The sequence below is a fragment of the Cryptomeria japonica genome, chromosome 10 (assembly GCF_030272615.1).
Source record: "Cryptomeria japonica chromosome 10, Sugi_1.0, whole genome shotgun sequence".
NCBI classification, from domain to species: domain Eukaryota; kingdom Viridiplantae; phylum Streptophyta; class Pinopsida; order Cupressales; family Cupressaceae; genus Cryptomeria; species Cryptomeria japonica.
Genome location: NC_081414.1, coordinates 268,148,821 through 268,161,547, shown reverse-complemented (window position 1 = coordinate 268,161,547; position 12,727 = coordinate 268,148,821). Strand labels below are relative to the sequence as shown.

Genomic DNA, 12,727 nt, shown 5'->3' with positions numbered 1-12,727 from the left:
TATCACTAATTTATCATCATATGTAGATAGTCATGCTAATTAATTTAATTAATCTATTCATCACCTATATAATAGGTATTATATTTTTATAATGTATAAAGGTAATTAGAATATATGGAATTATATGTATAATTAGTTGATTTGAAACAAGTCTCATATTAGAAACCTCTCTACTACTAAGAAACAAGATATCGGTTAGCAAACTACAATCCATACACAATTATCAAGAAAAAGGAAGAGTCCCAACTACATCTACTCTCATTATAATGAGTAAAGATACATAATTTTTAGTGCAGCCTTCTCTATAAAAAAAATTAATTTATTATTTTTGTTACCATCTTCATAGCATATTCTTTAGAAGAGCAATTGAAACCTAATATATTCACAACTTCATAGTGTATAGGTTACTACTTGGTATTTGAATATTACTACATTGAGTGTTGCTCCCATGCTACTGATATCTCTTTTTGTATCCTTGTTAATGGATCTAAAAAGTGTTTTTCTCTTCTTTTTAGGGTCTTCATCAAGGGGATTATTTGCCTACCTACTTGTTCATCATATTTTGGAAGATGTATAATATCTATTAAAAATAAGGCTTCTTTATATGGCCTTATAACTTCTTCTATAGCTTATGCTATCACTCATCAAGAATTTGTAGATGACACTATGATTTTTTCTTCCCTTTCTTTATTAAAATCAAGGAGAACAAGAGATATTTAATTAGATTATGAACAAGTTTTTGATCATCTTATCAATAGGAAAATCTATTAAAATAATTCTTAATGTTCTAGATAGAGAACAATTTTATTTTGTTTAAAAATCTCTCATTAAACAAGGTTCAAGTTTCCTAATTCATACTTCTCATTCAAATAATAAAAAATATCACTAAAAGCAAAAACACAATGAACTTAAAAATTATAATTTTTTTTAATAATATATTCTAATTAAATTACTATAATAAAAAACAATAATAGAAAATAAGAAGTAAAACAGATATGAAGAATTAAAATACTGGAAATATTGAAATCAAACTTATTGTAATATATATACATTTTGTATTCATCTCATAATGAGAAGAATATTTATTTATAAGAATTAAGTTTTACATAATTTGAGTGAAAAGGTAATGAACATTTTGTATAGTGACTAAATTTTAAGGTAGAATTGTTCATTCACTTTAACCTCCAAGTTGGAATAGCAAATAGATGCACTTTTCTGGGAATGGTGATTCCAAAAGATTCTTCCATGTCTAACTCCCCTTCACATTTCCAATTGAAGTAGTGAACGAGATATAGTAATGCAATCTTCATATTGGCAATGGCCATGGAAGCACCGGGGCAACTTCTCCTTCCTGCCCCAAAAGGAATCATGCTTAATTCTGGATCTATTATCATATCAGAATTTTTACCCATAAATCTCTCAGGTCTAAATTCCAAGGGATCTTTCCATACTTTTGGATCCCTTCCTATTGCCCAAGCATTAATAATAAGCCTTGTTTTTGCTGGTATGAAATAGTCATGATGAGGTCCTTCCACAATACTATCTTTAGTAGACTCATGAGGAATGAGCAAAGGACCTATTGGATATAATCTCAATGTCTCTTTCACCACACAATGCAAGTATTCCATGCTTACAATATGAGAAGATGTTAGTTTCTCATCTTTTTTTAATATAAAATCAATTTCTTCTTGCAATTTTTTCATCACATGTAAGTTTCTCAATAGCTCACTCATTGCCCATTCCACTGTAGATGCAGATGACTCAATTGCCGCAAGAAACATATCCTATAAACACATAAATAAATCAAATCACATATAATCAATACAAAGTAATGCGACCACCACACTAACATATAATAAAAATTAGTACTTACCATAAGGATAGCCTTCTTTTCTTCTACTGTGATTTCCATGTCCACAAGCACGTCAACCAGATCCTTCTGTCGCTCATCTTCCTCCTTCACGCCGCGCCTCCCCTTGCGCTTCACATGTTCATCTATTATTTTGTCAAAGACGGCGTCCAACCGCTGGTGGACATTCTCCGTGCGTCGTCTCAGCCCCTGCAAGTCCAGCAGCTCCAAACAAGGAATGAAATCGCCAATATTGACAGCACCCATCAACTCATTACCCTCCCAAACCAGTTCCTCAAACGTTGTGCCGCCAGAGAGGCGGTCGGCATTTGTTCTCCCCGTCAATATCCGCCACATCAAGTCGGAGGTATAGCAGGCAACGCTGTGGCTGACATCTACGCCCTTTCTGCCCTGCTCACTCTTCTCCCAGATCGATCGGACCATCGCAAACGCCTCTTCGTCCCGCACACCTTTGAAGGACTCGACTCTCTGGGCACTCAGGAGCTCCATCATGCAAATCTTTCTTATATTTCGCCAATAAGCTCCGTAGGGGGCAAACACGAGGTCCTTGCGATTGTAAAACAAGTATTTTCCAGCGACAGTAGCCGGCCTGCTGGCAAAATTCAAGTCATGGGTTTTCAGAAACTGCTTGGCCGCCTGAGAAGAAGACGCAACCACAACGGGAACAGAACCCATCTTCACCAACATGATTGGCCCATGTTTCTCAGCCAGCCTCTGCAGACCGCGGTGAGGAAGAGCTCCCAGCTGATGGAGGTTTCCTATGATGGGCAGCGCAAATGGTCCTGGCAAAGATAATCTCCCATTGTTTTTTCTCGCCCATCCTAATAGAAACGACAGCAGAACAGTAAACAAAAAGATTGTGAGTCCTATTGCTGAAACACTCATATTGAGATCCATTTTTAAAGGAAACCTAGAAAGGCAGACTACTGCTTTACTTTGCTGGGGAGGGAAAACTTTATATAAAGGAACTGCTGCTACATGTGCCCTGTAATTATTAGGGCATGAAATGTTTGCCATGTGAATCTTTCTGTTCCACAAGCAGTGAAAGATGGGCAGATGGACGGATACGAAAATAAACAGGCTGTCATTGCCTTGTACACTGATATGAAAATGACACTTTTGTTTTGTATCTTTCATTTGAAAAGATGTTTTGCTTTTTTATTCTTCAAGATGTTCTTCACTTAACCCCGTGAAACACTGGGTCGACACTGTCGGTCGTCGTGATGAGGTCGTTCCACGACATAAGTTTGTGTAATGGGTGTTGGTTATGGGGCCAACAAAATTACATTTTTTTTTTTATATTCACTATCGTGGAATCTGGAGGTGTCCTTGCCGAAGCAAGACTAATCCCCCAGTGTGTACAACCCGCTCACAAGGTAGCAACACACACAGAGTTAACACAGCCGGGGACTCGAACTCAAGACCATGGGGAGCATACCCACGCCTTAAGTTGCGATCCACGACTGGGTGAGCTAGGGCCGAAGCCCCAAAATTACATTTTTGTAAATTGGTAATGAATAAAAGAGTCGTTTTGTCGGTTACATTGATATTTATCAAGGGATCTATTGAATGTAATCTTAATGTCTCTTTTGTTATCTTAATTTTAATCTTGAAGATAGACTTTTTTATTTTCTAACGTGGAACAGTCAGTCATATTGTACACCTTTTATTGTTCTCATTAAGGATATAAATATTCAATTTGAAAAGATATGTATCTCTCAAAATTGAATTAAAAAAGAAAATCATTTTTATATATTAATTATTGTTTATAATAATATTTGTTTGTTTTTTGTTTTATAGTTGAGAATTTGTTAAATTAGTAAATGATTAGGAAAAAAAAAAGACTTCTTGTTTAATTTTTAGTATTTTCAAATTAGACAAAAAAAGAAACAAAGTCTTGATTACGAAGATATTTTTAAATAAAGGGATGGTGTTTCTAGATTTATGGTTTTCTTATTTTTTCTTTTAACATTTTGGAATATCATAGATGGAGATATTTTAAAAGTGGTGTAGGAATCTATGAAATTAAAGTCACTTCTTAAGATTATGAACTCTATATTTCTTTCTCTTATTCTATAAAAAGTAATTAATCAAGAGATAAGCATTTTAGGTAAGTTATATAAAATTATTGCTAAAAGACTTTATCTTTTAATTTTTCTTTAATAATTAAAGAATAACTAGTATTTTTAAAAGGTTGAGTAATAATGGGTAGTACTATCTTAGTTCATTGGATAATATACTCATAGATTGCTAGTTACAAAAAAGGTATGCTCTGAAAACAACATTATAAAGCTTGTGATCATTGATAGAATTTTGTTAAAATATGGTTTTGGTAAAGATTGAAATGAATGGGTCTTTGATTTTATGTTTCAACCTTCGTTTTTGTCCATGCTAATGAATGCATAGGTGTTTTTTTCTCTTCTTTTGCCCTCTAAATATTTAGAGATTAACAGTTAAGGAATGACATATTTGCCACATGTGATTTTTGTTCCATAAGCGGTGGAGATGAACTGATAAGAAAATAAACACACTGTTATTATATTGTCTTTAATAAAATAACATTTTGTTTTATTATGAGATATAAAGATATTTGGTGCTGCCCAAGGTCAATAAAAGTTGAGCCGTCACACTATTGGCCCAAGGTCAATAAAAGTTGAGTCGTCACACTACTGGCCATACAATTTATGAGTTGAGCCATCACACTACTAGCCCAAGGTCAATAAAAGTTGTCTTATGTAGTACGTATATCATCAATGCAACACTTTCCTCTTCCTACGAATGCTCACGGTGTGATTTTTCAGTGGCTGAACAAAAAAACTCTGTGATTCAATTTAATTTCAATGTACAAGTAAATAATGCAACTTGCAACCCAAATAATATTTTCTTTATTGATAGTGTCATGACATGGATGATTGTACATCTTTTTAGTATCCCGAAGATGTCACCAAAGATTTGTGGGTTGGTTGTGGCTATTTTGGCTCCAAAATGGACCTTTCGTACATCGTGTTAGCGACGTGTTAGTCAATCACATCCATTTATTGTAAAATCGACAGTGTAAAACACGCAAATAACATGCGTGTTAGTCAACCTGTACTGTCATTTTGGAGCCAGAATAGACGTGTCCCTATGGGTCTTATAGGATGTTTTATCTACTAGTCGTTACTAAAATAAATCAATTATTTATGGAGCTCACATTATTTTCACATTATTCAAAATATAAGAGAAGGGTTCAAGTTACTATCCATATTCCAACTGATGTTGATTGGATTTCACTAAAATCATCTAATGATCCAATAAGTGTGCATTGGTATATTCAATAATTGGAAGAAAAGTTAGTAATTAGTATCAATTGTGCAACTTTATTCATACCAATAGCGCACGATTATTTGAACAATTGTATATAAGTATTGGATCAATTGTGCAATTTTTTTTGGTTGTCAAAGTGAATGGATAGTGAGGCAAAATAGGGAATATGTTTTAGACAACACTACAAAATGATTACTTTTTGACCCTTGAACATATAACAGATCACACAACATTTGTCTTACTTCTTAGAAGCCATAGCAATAGCTATAAGCCATTAAGTTGCTACAACTAAAAAAAAATTGTCAAAATCCGATGTACCATTTATGAGCTTAGGGTGTGTGAAGTTAGCAATAATGGCTACTAGTGCTCTTTCCCTAAGGCCAAGAAATGTTAACTAAAAGAAATAGTCATCTTGGATGTTTTCATGATTGTAGTCATATGATCTCCACAGTCCATAATGTTATTTTGCTTAGCTTCTAGTATCAACTATGTGAGTTTATTTTCTTGATGTTTTGGATCAAACTCCTAATGACGAATCATGGAGTTTGATCCAAAATGTCAAAGAAATAAACTCACGTAGTTGATACTAGAAGCTAAACACAATAATATTTTCATAACTATCAATTAAAATTTTGTTTATCGACTGTAAATTTTCTTGGCCTGTCACTAATTTATCATCATACATAAATAAGGTAATTAAAATATATAGTATTATATTATAATTAGTCAATAAGTTCTATTATGTATTGGGTTTCAATCTAAAGCAAGTCTCACATTAGAAACTTGGCAACTGAGAAACAAGATATCGATTAGCAAACTACAATCCATACACAATTATTGAGAAAAAGGAAGAGTCTCAAATACATCTACTCTCATTATAATGAGTAAAGGTACACAAGCTTTAATTCAACCTTCTTCATAAAAAACTTTCATTTTATTCTTTTTGTTACCATCTTCATAGCATATTATTTATGAAGAACAATTCAAACCTAATATATTCACAACTTCATGGTGTATATGTGGCTATTTGGTATTCACATATTATTAAGCTGAGTGCTTTTCCCATGTTCTTGAAATTATATTCTCTCACCTATAATTCCTTTTCTTAACACTATAGCATCGTAAATATATCCTTGTATAATTTACACCACTTTTGTGGCCACTTTTTAGTGTGTCTTGTCTTAGCTCTCTCCCACATCCACTTTCGACCTTTTTACCTAAAAAATGAAGTTATCTTTCTACACAAAGAAATGAACATGTCCCTGAGGTTGTTTTCTCTCATCTCCTACTTGTTTGCCTTATTTTTGTTGTATAGGGATTCCCTAGGCATCCTGGTATAAGACAAGGGCACTCAAGGCATCTCGGTCCTCCTTAAATAAGACCTATTTTGAATATGTTGAGGGACTTCCCCTAGCCAATGATTTTGGATATTGGTGTCTCAATATGAGTGTTGGAGATCAACCTAATTAGTAAATTACCTTAGGAACCCTATATAAGACCATTCCTCTAGCTCATTTTCATAACACACATCCATCCACAATCACCCATCATTTATGCATCTACATCAAGAATTTTCAAGTGTTCAAGGCAACATTTTTAACATCATGAAGCAACAAATTGCATCAATATTCATGGAAGCATGTGTTTGTGTTTTATTTTCTCATGTTTCATCATGTTATTACATCAATAATTCTAATTGCATTAAAAAATCATTGCATCATCAACCTTCATAAATTCATAGTAGATTTGAGGTATATCATTTGACATTTACTTCAATATTTTAATTTATGATTTTAATTCGATTCGAGAGTTAATTCCAAGCCCAGTGTTTGACCTAAGAAAAACCACTATCAACAACACATCCTCCCTTCTTTTTGTTTATAGGCAACAAATTCAGAAGCTAGAGATGAAGATTTCAATAGAGGAGAGGACAATGATCAGATCTAACTTTTGCAGGAGTGAAAAGTGGAGGAATAGGACGACTTGGGCATCTTTGTCCCATAAATTTTTTATGAATATTGGGGAGAATATTTCAAGTGACATTTTAATTTTACAAGTTTCTTGTTTGATAACATATGATAGCTCGAAGACCAAGTCGCCCCAAGCATCTCGGTCTTATACTTTTGGGCTAAATTTTTTAGCACAAGTTCCTCTATGTCCCTTCTACTCAAATATAACTTTGTGTCTGCATACCACCTATGTATCTTGTTGTTCATGCTATTTTATGTCAATTTTATTTCATTTACCCCCAATTTATCTTTCAATTTCAAATAATTTAAGCATCCTTGACTATAACAAGGAGAGGATAAAGCCTAATCAACATTAATTCTAGGTGGGGTTGAAAGTATTAATTTTACTCATATCCTTCATGTTTAGTGATCATAAGTGGATTCATATTTGTGGCTCCCTATTTCACCACCATAAATTTTGGTGATCTCGACGCTTCTAGTATTTTTTACATTTTTGATTGGGTGTTTTCAAATATAATTTCATTGCATACATTAAGTGAACATTGATTTGGTTATTATATTTGATAAATGGAGTTATTATATTTCTTTGTTAACTAATATCATATCTTCTCCAAGATCTTCATGGTGTTCCCTTTTATGCATATGATGATAGCCGATGTTTTCCTTTCATCCAAAAACATGATTTACCCTCTCCAACAATTGGTCCCACCTATGAAGATCATCTTGTGCAAGGGGATGATACGATGGCTAGCACTCCTATTGATACCATACCTAATTTTCATTTCAAATACCTTCCCTCTAGAGATGAATAATTTATGAGTTTTGTACCTTTCCTAAAGTATCTTTAATTCATGAGGTTATTCAACACTCCTATTAATGATCTCTCCAAGGGGGAGGCAATATTGAACCATCCTCTTCTCATAGAGAATTTGGTGCAAGGGGACAAGGAAAATATGTTATTAGAATAATCACTCTAGATCATCTTTATTCTCCTAGAGCTTATCTTAATCATTAACATGTTTTGAGGTGAGATTATGTTATGCATTTTATTCATGACTTATCCCCTAATATAACATTGAGAAAATATGAAATCATAGATGATAAGGATCCTCCTCCCAACCTAATAAACTGGACATGTATAATGATGATACAAAGGAGAATCTTCCGACAAAGGATGTTCCTTCCTCCACTATTCACCCCTTCAATCCTTTAACATTTCCTTACACAACAAATTTCAAATAAATCCATATTAAAAGTCCTTCTCCTTCATAATTTAAAGAATCTTATGATCTTGGCTATGATATGATTTCTAAACAAGTTTATAGTGGACAAGGACTTGGAAAAATGGAACACGGAATTAAGGTCCCTATAGATCCTCCATCACAATGCACTAGAGAGGCAATATGATATCCCCCCTCATCACCTCAAACATCTATGGATGATCTTCTTATAGTTCAAATACTTACCCATTATTTTGACAACAACCCTTTTTGCACATATCATCAAATTCATGACCATCACACAAATTAATTTCTTAATTTCCAAAATTCAATGCAAAGGCTCTTTGATAGTGGTATTATTAAAATGATAGATGAATAAAAATATATTTGTCTATTATGTTTCTCCTCACTATGTGATCCTATTAGCTTACCTATTGAGGACTCTTTGTCTTTCACGGTGGTACAATCTCATGTGCAATAATACTTTGATAGAAACATAATACTCTTTTAACTGTCTCCATTCTTGGGGGGTAAGAATAATATTTCAATTCCCTCTCTTTCTCAAGGATTCACATTTTTCCTTTGTTGAATTGCATATTTCATAACTTGAAGTTGGCTCTTGCATATAGTGGTCCTCTATGTGAGTATATGTGTGTCCCTTGGTTTGGACTTAATCTTTGTTTGAAATGATAAGTATTTTTATGAATAATCCCTCCTTAGTGAATGTGTTTAATCCATCCCTAAGGATCCACCTTGGCTTGGTAGTGGAGAAGGTGTGTATTCCAAATCACTTTCTCCTTTCAAAGATGTTATCCTTATTAAATATCTCCTCTATTTTTTCAAAGGTAGGTATCTTTGGGTAAATATATATTCCTCCTTGCATCCCTTGAAAGGATCCCTTTACAGTTTGTAAGATATCTTATTACAACTATCTCTTCCTTGCCTCAAAAGACCTATGCCCTCTTTGGCTTGGATTGCATGTATATTATTTCCTAAAGAATATCTCCTTAGCATAAAAGGTGTTTATCCTTGTCTCTCTTTCTACCTTAGGACATCAACATAGGGCTATTTTGACATCTTAAGTGGGGGGGGGAGGGGGGGAATGCATCACAACTTCTTTGTAGCTTATATTCAATTCAAGTTGTAAATTTATTTGCATATAATACTTTGCTTGGTTATCCTTTTCATATTATGTATTTTCTTGCGTACAATGCTTTGTTTAGTTATCCTTTTCAAATTCAAATTATTGATTTCATTGCATACAATTCTTTACTTGGTTATCCTTTTCAATTTCAAGTTGCATATTTTCTTGCATACAATGCATCCTTTCCAAATTCAAGTTGCGAATTTCCTTGCTTGTGATGCTTTTCTTGGTTATACTTTTAAAATTCAAGTTGGATATTTCCTCGCATACAATTCTTTGATTGGTTATCCTTTTCAAATTCAAGTTGCAAATTTCCTTGCATATAATTCTTTGCTTGGTTATCATTTTTAAATTTAAGTTTCTGGATTTACTTGCACACAATGATTTGCTTCGTTATCCTTTTCAAATTTATGTTTTGGATTTCCTTATAGAAAATTCTTTGTTTGATCTTATCCTTTGTGTAGACAAGTACTAAAAAATGGTCAATGCCTACGTCTCATATTTTTAACATGTTTTCTCATCGTGTGTTTGGTCTTAACTATTCACCAATCCTGTCTCATTTATTCTCTCCTTCTTTTTATTCATTTCCTATCCTGTTGATATTATTTTATCCCCATTTCGATTGTACAATATCAATTAGTCCTAGAACCTATCTTAATGATGTCATTTTGACCATATTTCATGTCCGATGGCATCATTTTGATCCCATTTCATGTCCCATGACATTATTTTGATCTCATTTACCATGATGACTCATTTTGAACAATTCTTCCAAATTCCTCTTAGTTCTTTTGAATTTCACCCTATTTGAGTCAATTTGACCAAATATTTGTCCCTTGACATCAATTTGACTTGATTCCCTCCTACGTTTAATTAATTATTTCATTAATTAAACCTCTTTCATACTAACACTTCTACGATAAATAAATGATATTTGTTTATTCATCCCTTTATCTATCAATTAAATAAATCTATTTTATTTAATTTCCTAATCAATAAATATGAGGAATAGATTAATAAATTAAATTTATTAATGGATCATAAATATATTCTTCTAAAATAAATAAAATATTTATTTATTTATCACTTCCACAATTAAATAAATCTATTTTATTTCATTTTCTAATTGATAAATATGATGAGAAAATTAATAAAATAGATTTATTAATTTGTCATAAATATCTTCTTCTACCTACTAATTTAATTGTAATGAGGAGATAATTAATAAATTTTATTTATTAAGTCTTCATATTATCCTCTTTTCTTGATAGGCTTGATCTCTTCGTCGTTTCCATTTTTTCACATCTTCTAAATGGCAACTTTGAGTTGCATTTGATCATGTCCATTTAACTTCTTAAAATTAGTTTGATCTTGGCAATTTAATAAAATCTAAATTTCTATAAAATTAAGCCTCATTATTCATTCAAGTCAATGAATTTTCCAATATTCTTGTTGTTATTTTGTCAAACTAATTTTCTAATATTTTCATTGTTATTCTATCAAATTATTTTTTTAGAATTTTCGTTATTTTGTCTAAATAATCTTAGAATCACAATTTCTAGTATTATTGTTATTAATTGTCCTTGCTTTCATTCATATTTGTGCACTTTGTAACTTGAGAGTGACAAACCAACATTAGAGAAGAAAGAAGAAGCAATGAGGCTTCATCAAAGGAGTGTAGGAATGATGGTTTGATTCGTGTTTTCGTTCACATTTTTATTTGATGGTCTTACTATTTAGATTAGGATTGAACTAACATTATTTTATGAGTTTCATTCATTTCTTTTATCATGTTTATGGTTGATTCTCGATTTCCTAGTCATCACTTTGCACCATTTTGCAAGATAAGTTGACTAGCATAACACAATTTCTATACCTTTTGACTCTTCCTTTCTATTTTGTAGGACGAGTTTACAAGAATAACACAATTAGTTGAAGCTTTTGACTCTTCCTTCCCCTTTTGCAAGATAAATGGAACTAGCATAATGTGGCTTTCTACTTTGACTATTCCTTTCCACATGGATCACATAACATAATACAACTTGTTCTCCTATTAGAATTCATGCTTCCATGGATCACCTAGCATAACATAACTTGGTATCCTGAGAAATCCACATTCTCTCTTGCTTCCTCCCATAGATCACCTAGCATAATATTGCTTGCTAGCTCGTGGAATCTTTATTTCATTATTCTCTTTCGCATGAACTCATAAGAAAAAAATACCTTACTATTTGTTGGATCATGATAAATAGTCAAGAGAAATCATTCACCCACTAGTGAAAACCTAGCAAACAGGCACTTTGGGTAAGTACTGCATGGTGAAAATTTGGCAAACAGATCGTGTAGTAAGTCAATACTCCATCATCTATCCCCACTATATATGTATCACATCCACATTTGTGATCCACTTTCAATTCGTCGACCCCTTTTCATCCTTTGTGGCCTACGATTGGTCGTTGTTTACTATCATTCCTTTGCATAACCAATTTGTACATATGTTAGTTTTCTTTTGTTTGACCACTATGTAATGTTCAAACTAGATTGGGGGTAATCATTTTACCATGACTGAAAGATGGAGTCATTCTTACAACAATATCGAAGGATCCAACATGTGCATAGGCATAAAGTCCTAAAAAAAATCTCTAAAAATTGCAAAAACTTCCTGAAAAAAATTCCAAAAACATTAATATAGTCTTCAAAACAAATTAAAAAATATTCATGTAGTATCTTGAAAAACAAATTCAAAAACATTCATATAATGTTCTAAAAAAATTCCAAAAGCATTCATATAATGTCCTAAAGAAACTCCAAAAATTTTCATATAATGTCCTAAAAAAAATCCAAAAATATTCATAAAATGTTTTGAACAAATCACAAAAAAATTGAATAACCACAATACCATAAAAAATGGAAAACAATCAAAAAATCAAAATACACTCATTTCGGTCCATCAATAAATTGTCCATTACAACAGACAAACATTTGAGCAAACATAGATGAAAAACTCATACAACACTATGCTTCACAAATCATCCAACAATAGACAAACTATTAATCAAGTCAGCAATTAGATATATCAACTTGTCAAATCAATCAATCAATCATTCAACATTATCCAAACTATCATATATGTCTTATACAAGGTATGCTATACTTGAAACTAGATTATGTCCATCTTAAACATGGTACTTCATTCTTGAAATAAGACATCATGATT

The 12,727-nt window shown here is 32.3% G+C and overlaps 1 protein-coding gene across 1 annotated transcript; it reads right to left on the bottom strand.

Moving 5' to 3' along the window:
• Positions 1 to 996: 996 nt before the first annotated feature.
• Positions 997 to 2,902, bottom strand: LOC131039140 (cytochrome P450 750A1). Its single transcript, XM_057971809.2, has 2 exons — positions 1,874 to 2,902; positions 997 to 1,784 (listed from the first exon to the last, which is right to left on the bottom strand). The coding sequence occupies exons 1-2, from the start codon at positions 2,885 to 2,887 to the stop codon at positions 1,173 to 1,175; spliced, it is 1,626 nt and encodes a 541-aa protein (XP_057827792.2). The 5' UTR covers positions 2,888 to 2,902; the 3' UTR covers positions 997 to 1,172.
• Between the last annotated feature and the right edge of the window lie 9,825 nt (positions 2,903 to 12,727).

Coding starts and splice junctions, on each gene's coding strand:
- LOC131039140 (XM_057971809.2), bottom strand. CDS start 2,887: ATGGCAAACATTTCATGCCCTAATAATTACAGGGCACATGTAGCAGCA. Junction 1,785..1,873: donor AAAAGAAGGCTATCCTTATG/GTAAGTACTAAT, acceptor ATGTGTTTATAG/GATATGTTTCTTGCGGCAAT.